This window comes from Platichthys flesus, chromosome 22 (genome assembly GCF_949316205.1).
Source record: "Platichthys flesus chromosome 22, fPlaFle2.1, whole genome shotgun sequence".
Taxonomy (NCBI): Eukaryota; Metazoa; Chordata; class Actinopteri; order Pleuronectiformes; family Pleuronectidae; genus Platichthys; species Platichthys flesus.
This window is the reverse complement of record NC_084966.1, coordinates 2152670-2173361: the sequence shown is the minus strand read 5'-3', so window position 1 is coordinate 2173361 and position 20692 is coordinate 2152670. Positions and strand designations below refer to the sequence as shown.

The following is a 20692-nucleotide window of genomic DNA, read 5'->3' as shown; positions in this document are numbered from 1 at the left end:
ATTTAGAGCTGCGGCTGCAGATCATCTTTTCATTCAGAACCTTCTCATTCACTTTTATCACTCAGTCACTTTCATCCTATAGATCTGGTCTTCAGCTCAGATGTGGGTTCCAGGAAATAACCCTAGAGAAAATCTATTATGTTTTAACTTTTAAAGCCCGATGAATACTTTATTTATTCGATTTCTCTGACACAATTTCAATCTTTAATCATTCGATCTATTTAATATGATCTTATTTGATCTTATCTTATTGTGACGTTACTGAAATGAGACACAAAATCACTTTGCACTAAAATGGTCGTAGAAACGTAGTAAAGTTTGAACGCAGCAGCTGTCTGAAGGAACAGGTGACGACCTCCGGTACAGGCAGCTCTCTCCACCAATCAGAACACTCCCTGCTGGATGGATCATAGCCCAGCTGCTTCTGTGTGTATGTGTGTGTCTGTGTGTGTGTCTGTGTGTGTTTCTGTGTGTGTGAATGCATTTTAAAACGTTCACTCTCATCACTAAACGGCCGAGCGTTTTAATGCAAGATGTTGAAACTGTCCATTAGGAAAAGGCCATGACTGATGTGTGCAGATGAATCAGAGTTTAAATTGCTTGGCTGCTGGTGAAGTGTGAGGAGTGTGTAGAGTTAGCTCACGTCTCTCAAAATAGATCACACTACGCCACTTGTGGACGAGCGTCTAGCGTCTAATTTAAGCAGGAGAGCAGCTCTGCCACTTCCCTGAAGCTGATCAATGAAGCAAACTTCAACTAGCTTCGTGTTTGAGTGGAATTTGAACGTTTTCAGGAAGTTTGGAACTAGTTAAAAACTGAAAACCTCTGAGTTAATCATATTTTATCCTCTTTATAAACATAATCACCTTTTAAAAGTGATATTACATTAATAATATGGTCGCTTAATGAGAACTAATGAGAAAATTGACACACCCGTCTGTTTGCTTGGATTTTCATACATTCCCTTAATTTGAAGTCAATGCATAAAGTATATTCATTCTAATAATACATAATATAATAATCACATATTAGTTTGGATCCGATTTATTACAAATGTTTGACATCAAATATTGACAATGTGAAAAAAAACAAACACAAAATGAATTCATCCAGTCAGTACAGCTTGGTTCAGTTCACAGGATGTGTTGGCCAGTAGAGGGCAGTGTGTGTGTGTGTGCGTGTGTGTGTGTGTTAGTGTTTATGCATGTGTGTGTGTAGACATGTAGAAAAGGAAACAAGTGAAACAATGTAAACACGAAACAAAACATTCAAATGCACAAAATGATCCCAAAGAGCGTCAGTAACTTTCTATAAGAGCAAAGTATCTTGATTTACGTGATGAGAGGCTCAGTCTCAGTCGTGTCTAACTGGTTCTTGTGATTAATGTTTGAGCAGCGGCCGATCCAGCGAGTAAAGAAACGGTTTGTTGATTGACAGATTGATGCACTGTGTGTGATCCCTGGTGATTTGGAAACACACTGATCAACTGAATTCCTGAGAAAAGAGCGATGAGTTTCTTCTGCAGTATTTGATCATATTAATCAATAAAAACAATGGAGGTATCTATCAAACGTAGCGTCGCTTCATCTGATCTGACAGGAGGACACGACAGGATCTATTACGTGGTGGGGTTATGGAACATCAGTGATGCAAGAACTTTACATAACCCAGCGAGAGGCTGGTTTTAGCTGCTTCTCCGTGAGGTGTCTACAGCAGCAGTTCCTCTCAGCCGCCTGGAAAACACAAACACAAGAAACAACTCTAAAGCTCAGAGGAGGAAATGAGAAGGGGATGTCAGCCCTGCTGGCTGACACGGTGGCTGTGAATGACATAATGAAAACATGGCGGGGATGAGTCACGAGAGCGTACCGGTGGACCTGGGGATCACACACGTTCTCTTGCACTCCTCCTCCGTGTCGAAGCGGTTCTTGTTTCCGTTGCAGCCTCCGTACCAGAACTGGGCGCAGGCGTTGGCTTGCTTGTCGTAGTACCAGCGGATGATGTAATCCCGACACGTGCCCTGGTCCAGAACCAGGCCGCAGCGTGGGTCCAAGGGGACGGTCTCTGCAGGAGGACGATGGGGAACAGATGAAGAAACGTCAGAATAGTTGTTGCCGCTAAGTGGTTCTCTTTTGAGACAACACCTGTTTCTTGACAGCGCTCTGAGGAAGGAGCACATTCTATCAAATCATCAGCACGGCATCAGAAATAATTGGCCTCGCTGCTCCTCACCTACATGACCTCATTACAGAGCCTGTCAATCAGGAAGCACTCATCACAAACCTGGAGGCAGAAGATTCACACTCCTCCAGGGGGGCTGCTGCAGGAAGCTCCTCACGTCTGGAGGAATGAAGGTGTTCATCCCGACACACGCTCACTTACCAGGTTCAGATGTTGACCAGTCACGGAAGGGTCGTGCATCTCAAGGGGTTCAAATAGGTTTCTTTTCATGGATCTTCACTGTCGACTGGGTTGTTAACTCCTCATGATATCATTTCACTGACAGTTTGTTTTTCAGCCAATTCCCCATTTTTTCCATCTCTAATTATTACTGTGTCTCATGATAATTGGTCTGGGGCCGTTTAAGATAAACATCAGATGCAACGACCTCAGGCCCGAACAACTGAGTCAGATCTTTGCAAAGCCCCCCCCCACCCCCACCCCATAGCATTTCAAGATAATGTCCTGACCTCCGTGCAGGTGCAGTAATGAAACACTGATTCTTTTACTGATTTAATTAAATCCCTGAGGTTTGAGTGGTTTTGTGTGTGCAGCCCGGGAAGCGTCTGCATCCTTTGGCAGCAGCTTCACTCCAGTTTCTTTAATTGATGGTGTTTCCCTCGACTGATGAAACTCTCTGTTGTGGCTGAGGAATGGATTTGTACGTGTTTCATGTCGGAGCATGAGCTGGCTGTTAAAAGAAAACAAATACCGAAGTATGATGGAGTTTCTGTACCTTTGGGGAGCGCCGGCCTCGGGGCAGATGCAGATCCACCTGAGGATGATGTGGTTACATTTGTAGAAGATGATGAAGATGAAGATGATCCTCGCCTCCTGGTAGAGTCCCCTCCGGAAGGATCTATTGTTTCGCGGTTAAATGTGTCCCCGCGCTCCGTTCCCCTGTTTGTTGTCTCTGTTTGCACATTCTGCCATCTTCCTCCTCCTCCTGCTCCTCCTCCTCCTCCTCCCTGAAACCAGACAACACTGTGAAACACTTTGTCCCTTTCAACAGATATAATGTTAAATGAATGTACATTCTTATCTTCCGTACCTGTGCTGTGCTGGATCCTTTAATGCTGTGTCGTGTGCTGTCCACCTGGCCTCCGAGGCTGTGGCTGCTGGTGCCAGTCGGTCGGCCGCTCTCTGCTCCCTCCTCGGTCACAGGTCGGATTCCAAAGCCACCGGTGGCGAACTTCCCATTAATGCCATTCCTGTTGCCGTTGTGGCCGTTGTTTCCATAGCCGTTGTAGCCGTTAGTTATTGTGTTGTATATCAGGGCTCCGTTCTCGTCCTCACAGAACCGGCTGACCAGCTTGGATTCCAGGGCTGAGACACACAGACACAGAGAGAGGTCAGAGGTCAGAGGCAAAGCTGCAGGATTCCTGTGGCGTCTCTGACACTTTCCCATTAGCCTCAAATATACTTTATGTTTAGTCGGGCTGTCACTTGTTATACAGTCATTTGAACAAGGGGGGGGGGGTGGTCATGATAAACACCAGCTGTAGAGAAGGGGTCTCACCTGGCAGAGTGTTGAAGTCGTCGATGGGGAACATGTGCTCGGCGTCCGGGTCAGACGCGATCAGGTTCAGCTCTCTGAGGAACTCGGCCTGTGTTGGGTCGGTGGTGTTCACTATCCCCAGAGCAAACATCTCGATATTGGCGGCGTGAGCTTCTCGAACCGCGATATCCAGCTTGACCGGCTCCCGCTTGTCCGTCTGGCCGTCCGTAATCACAATGGCCACTTTGCTGACCCCCGCACGTGAGCTCTGGAAGGCTTCCTGTGTGGCTTTACGAATGGCCGTGCCCGTGTTCGTGCCCTCTCCCATGTACAGGGTCTTCCCGATGGCCTGCTTGATGTCCTGTTTGGAGACGTAGCGAGCCAAGTTGAACACCAGCTTGGCCTCCAGGCTGTACAGCACCAGGCCGATCCTGGTGGCGTTGCGTCCCACTGTGACCCGGTCGACTAGTGCGTTCACAAAGCTCTTGATGATCTCAAAGTTCTCCGGGCCCACGCTCTCTGAGCTGTCGATGACGAACACCAGCTCCATGGGCCTCTCCTTACACTTGATCCCACATCCTGGAACCACACAATGAGATCATGAGTGAGATGTCCCCTTGACGAGGTTCAGTCTGTGGAATCTGATCTCCACAGATAACATGAGACAGCGGCTCAGTCAATAAACAGGGCAGAAGATGCCTTACCACAGATCTCTCTGATCATTCGGATGATGTCCTCTCTCTGAAACCAACACAGCAACATGCTATGAGCACATGGATAAACATGACAGGATGAGAATGAAAATGTGTTTGAACATATGAGAAGACTCACCGTGATTCCGGCTTCACCTTTGATACCAGATCGTCCCTAAGACACAGAGAGTAAAGAAGAAGAGCATTCTCATGTCCATTCCAACATGTCTCAATTTAAATATTAGCTCAAATAAGTGATAACGAGTGTCAGAGCATCACTCACTGTTTGCCCCGGGGTTCCAGGATCTCCCATGTCACCTCTGATTCCCTTCAACCCTCTTTCCCCGGCCGAGCCACGGTCCCCCTGCACGGCCACATGTCAGTGATCAGAGATGGATACAGACAAACAACCCCACGTTCAGAAGTCTGAAACTCACTTTAGCTCCAGGAAAGCCGTCTCCAGGCAGCCCCCTCGGCCCTGTCACACCCTGGGCCCCATGTTCCCCCTGAATCAAACACAGTTCAACTATATCAGGGACGGAAACACAGAGATACAGCAGAATACTGATATACCGAACCACTGATTAAACTACTGGGAACGATGTGAGTGTGTAGGGGAGGGAATGAGACTCTGATAAACTCTGTTATTATTCATTGATTATTATAAACAAACCTTTGGCCCTTGAACTCCTTGTCCCTGTGGCCCTATTGGACCCGATGGCCCAGGTCGGCCGGGGCTACCCTGCAAGGAAACACGAGTTTAACTGAACAGCACAACAAACACTGACACAAATAGGATTGGAAATGAAATAGGTTAAATTAAAGAGCTTCTGCCTTTGTTTAAAATTCCTTTTTATCAGATTCATTATGTGGATGAAAACTGGTGCTCCTACATGGTTATGGTTTCTGACTCTGGGGCCCATGAGCAAACCAGCCGTGGCCACGTGAGAGATGTGTGGACAGATGTCAAATAAATCTTTTAAAAGGGTTTTTAAGAGACTATCATTTACGAGGTGATGATTATAATACTGAGTCATATCTGACACCACCATTTTCTCCGTTTTGTTCATTGTGCCTCATATTACGTCATCAGTTAAGTCCTCATTAAATCTGCCTGCTGCTGCACGGCCCTGACAGGGCTCAGTCCTGCAGAGACGCTGATCTGAGGCCTGCAGGGAATGTGGATGTGATATCTGTGGACCTATGGGAGCTGAGAGTCGCCTCGTTTAGACCCGTTAGGCCGAGTGCTTCTCATCGGACACATACGTCTGTGGAGATTCTCACTCTGCACCGATGTGTCAGAGTGCTGCGGGAAAATCATGATAAACACCCGGAGCAAACGAGTGGCGGCCTTTGAATATAAGGCCCCTGCGGTGGGCATGCTCAAACAGCAGATGAAGAACCGTTTTTCACTCTGACTGCAGCTAAACACAATTCTGCAGAGAGTATGACTCGATCACGACCATCTGCTCGCGTGTCAGATGAAATGATCGAAGGCTTCCTGTGAATATTGTCTTTGTGTTTGCAGAAACAGAATACACAGTTTTTTACGAGTTCAAAACAAAGATGAAAAGTCGAAAGTTAAATAATTTTAGACAAAAGAAAAATCTGTATCAAGTACCAGAGGTCCTGGGAGTCCTTCGCCCGGAGGTCCTGGTAAACCAGGCAGCCCCCGGAAACCAATATCCCCCTGCAAAGAGGAAGGAGCACAGAAGACATATGACCACCTCCACGCTGCACATCCATCAGACAAATTAACTCCTATAAATCTTGTTTCCTTTAATTACTTTTCTCTAACAAATGATCAAAGCTTCCAAATAGCTTTCTAATTGATCTAACAGTTTCTGACATTTGGTTTGGCTCAGGTTCCAGTTGGAACACACAGAATCACACTTGAAACACGATGAAAATGAAAAGCATCACTTTATGCCACCAACATGCTCCGACTTGTCAAACATTATTCTGGGTCTCAGAGAACCGAGTCGTCACCTTGGGTCCCTGGACGCCCACTCCTTCTTGGCCGGGTTCTCCTATAAGTCCAGGCAGACCAGGAGGGCCCTAAAGAACACAGGACACTGCGTTAGATCACAGCCGTCAGAGGATTGATCTAAATCTGAGGTTTAGGAGTGGACAGTGAGCGGCTGAATCGGCTCCTCACCGTGGGGCCGGGGTAGCCGTCTCCTTTGGGACCAAATGGACCTGCAGGGCCTGGATTCCCACGGTCCCCCTGCAGCACACACACACAGAGAAGTCAATAATTTGACCAGAAAACAAACACAAAGACATTGTTAAAGTACCAGTGCTGTTTTTGCTATTTTGTGTGTCAGGGAAATTAACGGAAATAGAAAAACAGGATGTGACTTTACGTTTACGTCATCGTCTCTGTTCTTGGTGGGAAATTAACTCGAAGGTGAGAATTGCACAAATGTGCTTCGAGACCTGCCGCTCATTACGTTTCATTGGATAATAGATTTTCCAAACACAGGCTATGACAACATGCTGGGACTTGTTGGTTGAAAATGAAAACTTCAAGTGTGTGTGTTTCATTGTTGTTTATACTGAGCTTCACCTTCGGGCCAGGAAGTCCATAGCCATTTTCCCCAATCGGACCAGGAGGCCCACTGGGGCCGAGGTCCCCCTGGAACACAGTTTACATTTATTCATCACAAGGTAGAGCCATATTAAGTGAAAGGGTAAATGCACATTCACCCATTCACCACAGTCATTGTTGCTAATGCCATTAAATACAATAGTTCCATATGAATTGAATCTCTTTCAAGAAATAAACAATGAACATGCCAACTCTTAGAAATATGAAATGTGCCTTTAACAGGGAGCCTGTTTCCTAAAGTCACCTTGGGTCCAGCAACGAAACGTCCTTGTGGACCAGGAGGACCCCCCCGGCCTTGTGTTCCTGGTTCCCCCTGAGGAAGAATGATGGAAGTCAAGTTGTTAAACTTATTAACTGAACCATTTATATTCCAACAGACACAGAACAGGGTCTCAGTGGCATCTCACCTTCGGTCCTGAGGGTCCAGCGATGCCTGGTGGACCATTCAAACCTCTTATTCCTCTTTGGCCTTGGTCACCCTTAAAAGATGGAGTACAATCAGTGATCTGTTGGCAGTGGCTTCACTTATCCTGCTTAGAGCAGCAAAGGTTTCCTGCAACACGAGCAAAACCGTGTGCAGGGAATGTCCCTTGTGTATTTTGTACCTTTTCCCCCTGAGTGCCAATTCCAGCTGCCCCCTCTAGGCCCCTGAGACCTGAAGGTCCTGGCTCCCCCTGATGACAGAAACACACGTATGCATTCACTGAACTGACCTGAGTTCACTTATACCGGCTTCATATTGGAGGAAACAATGTCCAAACTACCTTCTGTCCAGGAGCCCCGTCCTCTCCTGGCAGCCCGGGCAGACCCGAGGTCCCTGTCGATCCTGGCTCACCCTGGGGACACATTTGTGGATACGCTGACATTTTTAGGTCTGAAAAAGTATAGACGATTGTTGCTGATGCTAAATTCAGCCACAGTGTTTTGACCGACCTTAGCTCCAGGATCTCCAGCCCCCCTCTCCCCTGGAGCGCCAGCTTCACCTGGCAACCCTTGGTCTCCCTGTTGAGAAGACAAAATACTTATTATGTATTTAACAATTGGCTTAGGGGAGTGGTAAAAATTTCAAGAGCCCCTGAAACAGTATTATTTAATGTGTGTACACACCTTGGATCCAGGCAGGCCCTCCCCTTGTGGGCCCCTGCTTCCTAGTGGCCCCCTTGGTCCTTCTACCCCCTGGAAGGATAAACAGATGAAGTGATGAATAACTAACAATATCATATTTCTAATTAAAGAAAAAAACATCTATTGAAAGAATCCATATGAAAACTATTATCAGTTTTTATCCACTAAATAATTCTGCTTCATACAAGCTGCAGGGAAGTGAAAGGTCAAATAGGTTGAAGGAGTTTAGTGATAACGAGCAGCAGGAGTCACTTCGTGAGTAGAGTACTTGCCTTCTCACCCTGTATGCCCAGGCCCGGAAGTCCGAGGGGTCCTGGAAGACCTGGAGGTCCAAAATCCCCCTTTACATAAAAGAGTAGATATTAATAACAAGTGCATGTTAATGTTGAAAGCTTGACAGACAATCGTTCTCACATTCCAGGATTTACTGCGTGTGGAAAGCACCTGTTTCCTCTGCCAACATCCTGTGTGTTTCCTTATGGCTCAGTAATGAATATGTGCTGTTGATTGCAGAGCACGAGAACTTTCACGCAGTAAAATCTTTACATTCACATAACTCAATTTGTCATTACCGCGTGAAAACTAAGCAATTATCCCGATGAACCTCCACTCGCAGCTACGATAAAACTGTCATCACAACACTCTGCGAGTATTTTAACAGACCCGTATTTTCTCTGGGAGCCGGTTTCATTCACTTCTCAATGTTCACGTCATCTTCCAGTGACTTTAGATGATGATGGAACTTAAAAACTAATTTTCCCTGTCGGATTCCCAGATGGGTGCAGCGATCTGAGAGGAGGAGAGAATCCATCTTCAGACTGCCACTGCAAACGTCCCCACATTCATCAGTACAAACCAAGAAGCCTCACTCCTCCTACACCACCCACGCTCTAACCTTGATTCATGACCTGTACATTGTGACCTCCTATATAACACACTCGAGCTTCGTCCTCGTGCCGGTGTGAAGGACTTTCAGCGAGGCGTCTTATTTACAGCCACTCGGTTCTACCTTGTCTCCTTTAATTCCAGCGCCCGGCTGTCCTCTGGGTCCTCGTGGTCCATCCAGGCCTCGCACTCCCTGTGAAGACACAGAACGGTTTCACCAAACGAAGGCACAGAATGTAAGCACAGTCACAGCATCATCAGAGGACGGTGAGGAATCAGCAACAATCATTATTATTAGGACTCCGGGGCAAACCCTAACCCTATGCAGCAAACAGCAATAAGGTTTGGTCCATGTCCCATGCACTAACACGGAGGAGGCTGTGAGCTATACTGCACCAGCCAGCAGATGTCAAAGGGGATGTTTTGGCTTCACTTTTGGGAAACGGCTCGTTATTCACAGTCTATGGTTTCAACCCGGTCTCGCTGCAGGTGTGTGGTTGTTTCCCACTCAGTGTGTGTAGCTGGGCCAGAAGCCTCAGGCATGTTTGTATCTGCATGATAGTTTTTGTACAGAGAGCGAACGAGTAGCAGTGCGTTCTCAGTGGTTTATTGACTAATTCATGAATTCATAATAACGAGAATAATTAGTAAAATATGATTCCAGGCAAAGTTTCACACTGCATCTGTTTTCAAGTGTCTGTAGAGGATCCACAGAATAACAAACAAAAAAAGCAGGTGTGGAAACACAGTGAGGAATTAGATGAGTTGACAGTAAGAAGAATACAAAAAGCAGAGACGTCTGAGTGTGTTTTCTTATCTTCACAAACTATAGATGTGTTGTCCTCACTCTGTGATGCCTCACTCTGGCTCACACACCCAGGTGCTAATGATGTGGAAAGAAGGATAATACTGCTGACGAGCTCCTGTGAGTCCGGAGCCTGTCGACACACGTCATGCGAGGAACGTGCTTTCCAGCAAGAACGCCATCTGCAATCAGATTTCGTGCTGAGGGGAAAAACAAGCACCCCCGAGGCCAATCTTTAACAGGGGGAGGGGGGGATGCACCTCCGCCTGTTCAAGGGTGGAAACGAGCTGTTACCATCCCCACGAGGAAAGTTCGAGAGAGGATCAAGTGGATGAAGGCCGGGAGTGAGTGGGGAGAATAAGAATGGAACCTGAATTCAAGTTACTGCGCCTCTGATGTAAAGTCTGTTGATACTCTAAGGAAGCCAGCAAGTGATTAGGTTCCTCATGACCTAAAGGAATTCCACGGACTTCATCACCTGTCACTCTACTGTCTGCATTCATCAAACAACAAAAGGGTTTTGTCTGACTTCACAGATGAGGCTGATAAACCTACAAATTGATCTGTGACACCACTCATAAAGAAGTTATTGGTTTAATGAACTCTTTGATAAAATCTTCACAAAACAAATGATACTGTGATGGGGAAAGATTGTGTCCTAATTGTAGAATGGAAACTGCACTTGTGTTTCCAGTCTCTGCCCATGTGCACATGTGTGGGAGTGTCTATATGTGTGTGTATGTGTGTGTTTTTGTGCGTGTGTACATCCTGAGAAGACACAGACGCACAAAGTCATTCTTTCCTCTCTTTCTGAGTCACTCCCTCTCATCATGTCTCGAGGTGTCCTGGCTCTTTTCCTGTATTGTCTCCACATCCACTCGGCGCCGGTCTGTGCTCGTGTCCTCTACTGGGGACGATCAATGGACCAGGTCACTCCATGAGGTCATGAGAGCCGTGCTGCACTGCTCGTTGTGAATTTATGAAACCTCCGTGTTGTCAGCTGTTGTAACAGTACACGTTGTCAATTTCCCTTTCATTACGACCTTGCAATCTGGAGCCCAGATGAGGCCTTTGAGCAGATCAGTGGGATGATGGTTGAAGTGAGATTGAATGCATGAAGATGGGGTCAAAAGGGCTCAAAGGTTTTAGTGCATGAGCGTGAGGCATAAAAGACATGAACCCAAACTCACCTTTGGGCCAGGGAGACCTTCTCCCTGTGATCCTCTCTCACCTTGGACTCCCTGCTGCCCTTTAGGTCCCTGATGTAAACAAAATATATATAAATAAATGATGGGGAACAGAGAAAAACAAATTTTTTGGTTTGTCAGTCGGTTGGTTGGCACCTTTACATTTCACAAAGGCTAACTAGCTTCACCCAGTGCAGCACAACAACAACGCTGCTCCGGTGTCTTCTACATGGAAGAAGAGGACGTTGTGTGGCACATGCAGCGTTACCCTCAGTCTCACTGCTGGCGTCTTACTCACCGGTGGTCCCAACTCGCCAAGGCCTGGAGGACCGGGGAGCCCTAGTTGCCCCTGGAAGCCAACATCACCCTGTGGAGTAGAGAGAATGAGAGGGTTGCCAACCGTGCGTGAGGTGGATGATTATGTTTTCATGATTTAATTATCCACAACAAAAGGGTGGCAGAGTTCACCTTGGGTCCCGGAAGGCCGATCCCAGTTTCCCCTTGGATTCCAGGTGGCCCAAGAAGTCCCCTTTCCCCCTGTGAAGACAGACAGGGACAGATGTGGGCAAGTACACACACAGAGATGCATGGAGAGCAGCACTAGCTGTGTTCATCTGATTCTTGGCTTCATGTCGATGAAGGTGACAACAGTAGAACTGCCCCGGCTCTTCTACTCTCTTCCGCTCCACCCTTACATAAACTCCTTTTCCCTCCTGTAATTTTCAGCTATTTTTAAAGGTTGTTGGAAACTTAATATTGGTCCTTTCATTCCTTCAAGACTTTATTGTTAAAAAATGCAATTATTTCCAGAGAAGCTATAAATCACCGTGGTGGTGTGCAGCGTCGGGCGCTTTAAGACACGCAGAGAGGGCGTGGAATCGTTCGAAGGTGCATACCAACACGTTTCTCTCTTTCCCTTGCCCTTTCAGGCAGGTTGGGACAATGTCTAAAGCCAGACATTAGTCTGCCATTTAAGTGATATAGGATGACAGCCAGACAATCAACGTGAACATTCTTCCAAAATAATTAAGGAGGGAACACTTGGTTGGGGAGTGTGCGCTCATGGCAGAATTGGCAGCTATAAGACAGGAGAAGGGGCTGAAAACGTATAGGGCCACACAAATAGGCTGACAGGGTAATAACAGATGAGGTACTTCAGAAAGGTTTCCAAATGTTTCACTGGGGATGGATCATAACTCACAAGTATGTGTTTAAATATATGGTCAAGCAATTAGTTCGTAGGGCTACTTCACATTTGTGATATTATTTATGTGATAGATCGACTCATTTTAAATGTCAACCTCTTGAGTAATGTGATTGTGAGGAAAACTCTCCAGAACTGAGCGATCACTTTGATTCTACACTTTGATTCCGTCACCTCTCTCAGGTGCCAGTGTTTTTCATTATCTTTGAGGTTTTTACATTTTTTCACACAGCTATAAAAAATACTTAATTCAACCCAGACTGGAAAAGAGTTGCATCCAACGAAACACCCAATATCTTCAGATATGCATCTGGCTCGGGGGTTGTAGCTCCGCTTTAATCAACGGACTTGGACCGGAGAATCAGGAGCAGGGGAAACACACGTTTACTGAGGAAGGACCCGTCAGATAGGAAACTCTGACTCACTCTCTTTAGTACACACTTAATACATATTCAACAATGACTTCAAAAGCATCACACAGAGGAATACTTACTTTTTTACCCATCGCACCTTCAGGTCCGATATCACCATGTGGACCAGGCAAACCCTGAAGTGTAAACAAGTGTTACACGCAAAGAGCAACTATTTGAAATAAAACTGGCACAAATGATGCTGTGCTTCATCTGGAAGTGATGATCAATGGAAGGTAGATTTCACCTGGGGACCACGGTTTCCTCTGGGGCCAACATTTCCTTCAGGACCCTGGAAAAGAGAGGAAATTAAATTCCTGGTCCATGATGATCACAAACAATACCTTCATCTTTAAGTGCTTCTCTTAGGGTTTAGTGATTTTGTGATCAATACAGATTGAATGGAGGATTAACTTTAGTCATAAAACAACATCACCTTATAATGTCTTATTGTGTATTTACTAATTTTGCAAAGTGAGATTGGGCAGATCCAGAGACTGAATATTAAGATGGGTGTACCGAACTCAAGTCAACATAAAACAGGGTTAAAGGGTAACGTACTCTGTCTCCTTTAATTCCAGGTGTCCCACACTCCCCTCTCTCCCCCTGTAAGAGAACAAAAACACTTTATAAATATAGTTTCATACTTTCTAATTACCAGTTTACACCAGCGTGCAGTTTCCAACTGGATATCTTGGAGTAATGAGTTTTAGTATCCCAGGAAGGATGTGGTTAGTCAAGACTAATCATATAGGATTCATGTACTAAAGATCTTGTGGGTTATATTCCCTCAAAGGGAAAGAACCTAGAGATACTTGTAGACATTCAACACAGATGTAAGAAGGAGAACAAGCTGCTGTGATGATTGTGTGGTTAATCCCTATCATAGCATCTGGAAAACATATTCATTCTTCATTTTCTCTCCCAGCTTCAGCTTCAGAACTATACACTTTGAAAAATCATCAGCAGAAATTGTGAGAATCTACAGTAGATCCATACGATACCTGCTCTCCTTTGTATCCTGATTTCCCCTGTGAATACAAAACAGTCATGTTAAGTGGAGGAGGAGACAAGCAGCAACCAAAACACAGACCACATGAGACCTGTCTGTGGAACAGCTCATCAACCACTTGGTCTCACCTCTGTTCCTGCACGACCTGGAAGTCCACTGAGACCCCCCTCACCCTAAGAAAAACAAGGATTCTACTTTTAATCAGGAAATATATTAGATATCTGGCAGCAGATCTGAATTATGCAGTTTGATTTAACAACAACTGGTGGTTGGTGAGCAGGCATCACCTTCTGTCCTTTTGAACCATTACTTCCATCTTCTCCAGGACGGCCCTTCTTACCCTGCGAGGAAAAGGATTTCGTTTATGAAACATTAAGAAGCACACCCGACCGATGTTTTGGTGAATTTGTACCTTTTTCAGTTTAGTTTGGTGTTTGATCTTAAAACAAACAGCTCACGTAGGTTACCTTGATAATATGAGCCTCAAATACAACCTCAGTCCAATAAGCCTCCTCGGTTTTAGATAGTTTTGACTCCACGCGGTGAGGAATCGAACATAAGCCGTGGCCATGGAGAAGCAGCCAGTGGAAGGTGCGGAATCAGAAAGTCTTTGAACAGTGTGACGCTAAAATGCAACTTACAGCCTGGTTCTAACAAGCAAGACAATGAATAATGTCCCAAAATGTTCCACTGCTCTTTCCAGTGAGCTCAGCTGCTTCGAGCTCAGCAGGGAAAGAGCTCCTCTTGTTCTCCATGCATGTTGAGAACAATATATCTGAGGACCATCGTGGATAAAGGCCACAGTGTCTGGGAGCCTGAGCAACTGTCTGGCTCTTCTCTGTTTTCATGCATGTGCGGTGTGGACTGAGAATGTTCTCATCTTTCAAGTAAGCCCCTCTCTGCATGTCCGCTGCTTCCGTCACTGCTGCCCCTGATGTGAAACAGCTTTTGTTCAGAGCATCAGGTTCATGGGGTAATTACTCGCTTCTCATCCAGTGAAAATACATCAAAGCTAAACCGCGACGTCTCATTGTGGTCAAGCTCCTCAGTCACGACAAGGCATTGGCAGGCGAAGAAGAAAGTCATGCATGTACCTTCTTCTTCTTCTGCATGTGTCCTCAAACATTCCCCAGTGGGTTGTTTCATGATGTAAATCCTGTGTGTCAACAGCCCTGCTCTCACTGAACTGTTCCAGGAATGTGAGGCATTTGCAACTTTCATTGTTGCAGGGAAGTGAAACAATATTTAAAATTCAAATGCTGAATTTGAATTGAATCGTTTACTTTGAACTTGTACAATCGTTTATCAAGAACCATTTCTTTAAGGGGACGATGTGGGACTTCTCATAACTTATCTCCTTCCTGTTTACCAGTGAACATATGCATTCTGGGTAATACTTACCGGAGGGCCGGCGGGGCCCCTCTCTCCCTTGTCGCAGACACAGGTGCTCGGGGCCAGGGGACACTTCAAACACAGGTGAGAGTCAGACAGGCCTCAGAGAAACAAATCCAGATATGTGCGGAGAGCCAGCAGCAAGTTGAGACTTACCCCTTCATCTGCCAGCGCCGTCTGTGGAGCAAGAAACACAACAAGGTCAAGCTCCATATTGTTGATGAACAGACACATGACCATCTTTTATTGTGATGTGAAAGTCACACGATTGTGAATAGAGCTGCTAAACATACACCCAATCCAATGTCCTCCTGTGAGCCGACTGGTGTCCTGCACTAACCCTTGAAGCAGACGGATCTCACCGGAGCCCTGGCTCTCATCCCGGTGGTTGCTTTCCTCTTCAAAGCTGACCACATTCTTTACACAAGGGGGAATGTTCCATATTCCACTGAGATTAAATACAAACCACATGCAGTGTTCAGTAGAACAGCCTGAGCATCCTGGGCTGTCTGGAGACAACAGTCTGTCCATTCCTAGAGGATGGAGAAACGCAGTCGAGGGCTACGACCGAAGATAAAAGGCAGCTTCCTCCTCTCAGGGACGGAGACTCATGCTTATGACATACAGATGCTGCCTGTTCAAAGGAATGATGAACGTCTGAGTGAAGCTGCTGCTGCTGGGGTCCTGCATGCCAGCACAGTGCAGCCTGTCTGCTGCACTGAGGCTCTTCTATTAAGAGTTCCCTTATCATGCAGGTTTGAACCACCTGGGTCACATGAAGCCTGATTTCCAAGTAGCTGCTCACACAGTGTAGCGTGCATGCATGTTCTCCTTGGGTCCGTGTTCTTAATGCACCCAATTTTCACACACAAGAGTTTCAATTCAAAGCATGTGTTACAGCCTCAGATCGGTTGTGTGTGCAGCACATGTTCGAGTTATTTTGGGGGAAATTTATTACCAGTTCAAAGGAAGAATTGAAAATAACGATAACATTTGTCTTCCTTCCTCTCTGTGTGCAGCTGAAGATGAATTTCATAGCTTTAGGTTTTATTTTGGTGATTATTTTGGTGATGAGAGCTTAACTAACCCTTTGGCCCAGTGGGTTGCACGGAGAGGTCAAAGGAACTTGAATCATTGATATCTGATATCTGTCTCTATAATAACGATTTGAAGCTTCCTGCCATAAACTTCTATCCTCAGGTAAAAAGCAACGATCAAACATACATGGAGTTCCACTGCCAAAGAAATGTAGACACATTAATGCGAGAAAAATGATTATACAGAATTCATGTCTGAACATGTGGTGTTCACCAAAAAATGTATATTTATCTCTGTCACTCTCCCTTTAATGAAAATGTATTTAGACAGTTGAATTTAAGGAATTTACACACTCTTGCTTCAAGTGGGTCTAGAGTCATAAATCCTGAAGCATATTTTTCTTATTAACAGTAGCAGTATAGAGAAGAGTTATCAGTTTGGCAACCTTGACTCAGTAAGTGTTTATGCAACAACTATGAGCCACCAGATCAACTTGTATAATATTAAGAAGCTAAAAAGCTGACTCTGAATGGCCTCTCCATGCAGATTGAGATAGGAGTGACATGGGCAGCTGCCCAGGGCGGCATCTTGCCAGGGGGGCCGGGCGCGGCGACACGGGTGAATGTTTACTCTCAGGCGATTTGTTTTCTATCGCTCATTGACATGTCGATGATATGTCAACATGTGGGTCAACAAACCCTGTTGGAATGGAAGACCTAGTTCTAGTTTGTGAACTAGGGGACGACGGGAGGGGGCAGGGGTGGGTTGAACTCATGTCCTTCCACTAAAGCCTGAATCTCTTGGTCATTCAAGCTACAACAGCCACTACCTCTACTCTCACATGCAATCTGACACCAACGTTTGTTTTTACTCACGATCTCCTTAATGACTTTCTCCACGATGCCTGTGTCCTGCAGGTTGTGAAGGTAGCGGGAGGCGGGGGTGCTAGCAACCATCTGCAGCTTTTCTATGTTGGCTGCCTCCTTGGCTTCGGGTGTGATGCCGATGGTGAAGAAACGCACGCCCTGGTTCTTGGCATCAGCCACAGCGGAAAATATGTCTGGATTCCTGGGGTGCGAGATGCCGTCGAAGAGCAGGATGGCCACCTTGATGCTGCTGGCGTCCGACTCCTCCAGGTAGATGCGGGTGAGGTTGGTGATGGCGTAGGTTGTGTAGGTGCCATGACCGATGTAGACGATAGGAGCGAGTCGGGCCTTGAAGTCCTCGACTCCTCTCCACTGTTTAAAGGTCTGCTCTATGATAACATGGCTGCTGTACTGGAGGAGCGCCGCACGGGAGGTGAGGCTGCGGCCGGTCTGCAGCCGGAGGCCCTGCAGGCGGGTCATCACCTCCAGGGCGAAGTCCTTCTCCTGGGCATGGTTGTCCTTGGCGCTCTCTGAGCTGTCAATCAGGAAGGCTAACTCCAATCCGCAGTTCTCATCATTGAGCGCTTGAGAGGAAAGAGGAGTTGCACATTTGTGATCACGTAAACCTTCCAGGATGAGACTGGTTTCTATCCACACATCTGACTAACTGATGAGTTCACTGCACACAATGCTCTGTTGCTAAACTGATATAATAGGAAACCATTACCCTCAAATCCAACTAAACACAAAGAGTCATATCATCATAGCCAAACATATTTTCTAAGTCAGGGGGACATTTTTTCTGCAGAGCCAGAGGAGCTAAAGGTGATTTACTGACCACTTAGGCTTTCATGAATGTGACATATCATTTTGAAGTGGGAATAAAAGTAACTGAACTTGCTGCAGCAACCTTCAGTAATGGAAGGAGGTTGCAGATCTAATATAGGCTGAGGATAAATCACATTAATCTTCACGGAAATATGTCACAGGGAGAATGTGCCTGGGGAACCAGGATTCTGAGCGAGTGTAACATTTGGGTAGCAGAGCGCTGAGTAGTCACACAGGAGACGAATGGTTCGGAGACGCCTGAGAGATATGATCAGTCCACGTGCATCTTCCAGTCCTCGTTGAGTTTCATGTTCTATTTATTCTATTTCTATTTATTCACCTTTTGACACAGATTGAAATTCTGCAGTTTTTCTAAATAACAAAACAACAACTATTTCAGACTTACATTTGGATTTTTCTGGTATGGAGTTGGATGGATATAGTTTGTTCTTTTTCTTGATGGTCACCACCTCTTCTTCATAGTCTTCATCATATTCCTGTGCCCAAAGACCCTGAAGTCCCCCCAGCATCAGGAGCCAGAGCAGTGAGGGGACCATGATTCCCCTGAGAGATAAAGAAAAGACAACGATGGATTAAAAAAAAACACCCAGCCAAGTCCTCACATTTTATTACCCTCTGCAAAACCACCTACACCTACTCAGAGAACAAGCTTTAACAAGCTTGCGTATTGGAAAACTCAGGCATGCATAACTCACAATGTTGCTGACTTAGGTCTCCAATGTGATCAGCTCTGACTGGCTCTCCTGGCTGTGAAGGAATTCAGACAGAAAGTGCAAACAGGCAGACGAGGTTCTTCATTCAAAGTTAGTTTGCTTCCATGTGCCGAGCGTCAAAGTCATGCAGAGTCTGAGGTGAAGGGAAGAGGCAGCAGCAGCAGAGCGGAGTCACAGGTTTGGATCCTGGTTCTCATAAGTGGAGCCATTCTCCCCTCGCAGTAAAGGAAAGGAAGGCCAGCCCTTTTTAAAGATCACTCCCATTTTGGGGCAGAGTGTGGGAGAAATCACACACACACACACATACACAAACACACACACACACACACTCTCTCAAAACCTTTGTTGGGCACTTTATTTACATTTACATATTTACAGTTTGTATTGAGATCAGATTCATACAGATCATTATCCAGATCTGCACCCAACCTCACCTGTTCATAGATATTATTGTTTGAATTGTCCACATTTTTGAAGAAATAAAGTTCCTTACTCTTGCTGAGGGTTAAGGACAGAGGATGTCACACCCTGTTAAAGCCCTTTGAGACAAATTGTAATTTGTGAATATGGGCTATACAAATAAAATTTGATTGATTGATTGATTGAAAAGATCATTCAAGAGATTCAAGAGATCCGGTGTAAAGGAAGTGAACAGAGCCTTAAGCTGCAACCAAGAGAACAAATTCATATCTGTCCTCCTTTATTTTCATCGAGATCCATGAATTATTTCCTGGGAAATCTGCAAAAATGCTTTCGTGCTATTAATGTCACAGAATGTGCCAAACTTGAATTACTTCTTTCTTGGCCCATGTCCCATCTTGCCCCTGAGTTTCAAGAAAATCAGTTCTGTGTAATCCTGCTAAAAGGAAGTGATGAAAACTCAAGCTCCTGAACAATAAGTCAATCACCTCAGGACTTCAGCTCCTGGTGGTGTCTCCGCCCGGCAGCTCATTCTCCTGCAGGTAAACTAAAGCTGTGAAATCAACACTGACACATTTGATATTGTCAACTTATAAAGAAGCAACACTGACGATATGCAGCAACGTTCATGTGGATTGTTCTCATCTCTTTTTGTTCTGCACCAGATTTCTGGCTCCTGTAAACTGCTGCTCAGCTAAAAAACGAATAGTTATGGGCCGTGATGAGCTGAAGGAGGCCATGACACTGCAGTCCAGCTAAGTGGGTGGACTGTGGAAAAACTCTGGATTTGAGATTTCATACCTTGAGGCGACACACCTTGCAAGAGCTGCATTCCATGATTCACCTGTGAAAACTACCAGAGCAGTCGCTTGTTATTTGTTCACTGATTTACAGTAAACATGACAGATGCTGTTTGTGTTAAAGGTCGAGCCACCAGAGCATTTACAGCCAAATGCAGAGATCAGGCATCTGCCCAGATTGCATTACTTTTATATCCTGTCCCGTGAAGTCAGATTCTGAACATTAAAACAAGATGACGTCTCTTTTCTTCAAAGGCGGATGTAACAGGTCGTCACCATGCGTTTCTTTTGAATCAGTCCACTTTTTATTGAAACCTGGTGCGTTTCTTTTTTAGCACCAAAGAAAAGCCTCATAACTCCTTATTCTTATCATTATCATTCCTGTAGTCCTGAATCTGAGGAGTCCTACTTCCCGTGAGATGGTCTGCAACCATAAAAGCTGGAGCTGGGATCACATAACTCTACGACAGGGATGACAATGTGTGTTTTTACTGCCTGCTGCGTTACTGGGAGCGAGGGCAGGTGAGCTGTCAGTCAAGAATGCTCCCGGTGAAAGACGGAGCAGCTTACACCCGGTTCAGAAAAATCTGTAATATTTATCTTAACCATGTGTCTGATTTGATCTAGACTGCAGTGACGTAGGTGAAACCATCCCGGTCAAAAAACACAACTTATCCAACTCTCCAATTCTGAAATATTGAGTCTACACGTTGGCCCTACTGCATTGTGGGAGTTAACAGGTCGGACTCCACAGTGTGTCTACACTCCCCAGAGAGTCGTTGATATTCAATCAGTGAGTACGTGGGAATAAATGACCCAAACCCAACATAAACTAGCACAGTGACGTTCTGAGAAGCTGCAAACACCATTAAAAACCCTCACTAAGGAGCAATAAGGTGATTTTATTGTTGATGTGTGTTTGAATTTTTATATACAAATACTTTCCCTGGAAAAGGTGGCATGAG

The 20692-nt window shown here is 45.6% G+C and overlaps 1 protein-coding gene across 1 annotated transcript; it reads right to left on the bottom strand.

Annotated features, from left to right (window-relative positions):
• Positions 1 to 1028: 1028 nt before the first annotated feature.
• Positions 1029 to 18809, bottom strand: LOC133933338 (collagen alpha-1(XXVIII) chain-like). Its single transcript, XM_062380358.1, has 36 exons — positions 18490 to 18809; positions 18180 to 18337; positions 16955 to 17529; positions 15198 to 15218; positions 15051 to 15113; positions 13937 to 13990; positions 13778 to 13822; positions 13642 to 13668; positions 13199 to 13243; positions 12885 to 12929; positions 12721 to 12774; positions 11492 to 11560; positions 11322 to 11390; positions 11027 to 11095; positions 9156 to 9224; positions 8419 to 8487; positions 8129 to 8197; positions 7955 to 8023; positions 7786 to 7857; positions 7627 to 7695; positions 7429 to 7500; positions 7266 to 7334; positions 6980 to 7048; positions 6569 to 6637; positions 6400 to 6468; positions 6032 to 6100; positions 5084 to 5152; positions 4848 to 4916; positions 4694 to 4774; positions 4550 to 4585; positions 4423 to 4459; positions 3740 to 4297; positions 3272 to 3546; positions 2957 to 3188; positions 1870 to 2064; positions 1029 to 1733 (listed from the first exon to the last, which is right to left on the bottom strand). Exons 2-36 carry the CDS (start codon positions 18328 to 18330, stop codon positions 1726 to 1728), a joined length of 3681 nt encoding a protein of 1226 aa, XP_062236342.1. The 5' UTR covers positions 18331 to 18337; positions 18490 to 18809; the 3' UTR covers positions 1029 to 1725.
• Positions 18810 to 20692: the final 1883 nt, after the last annotated feature.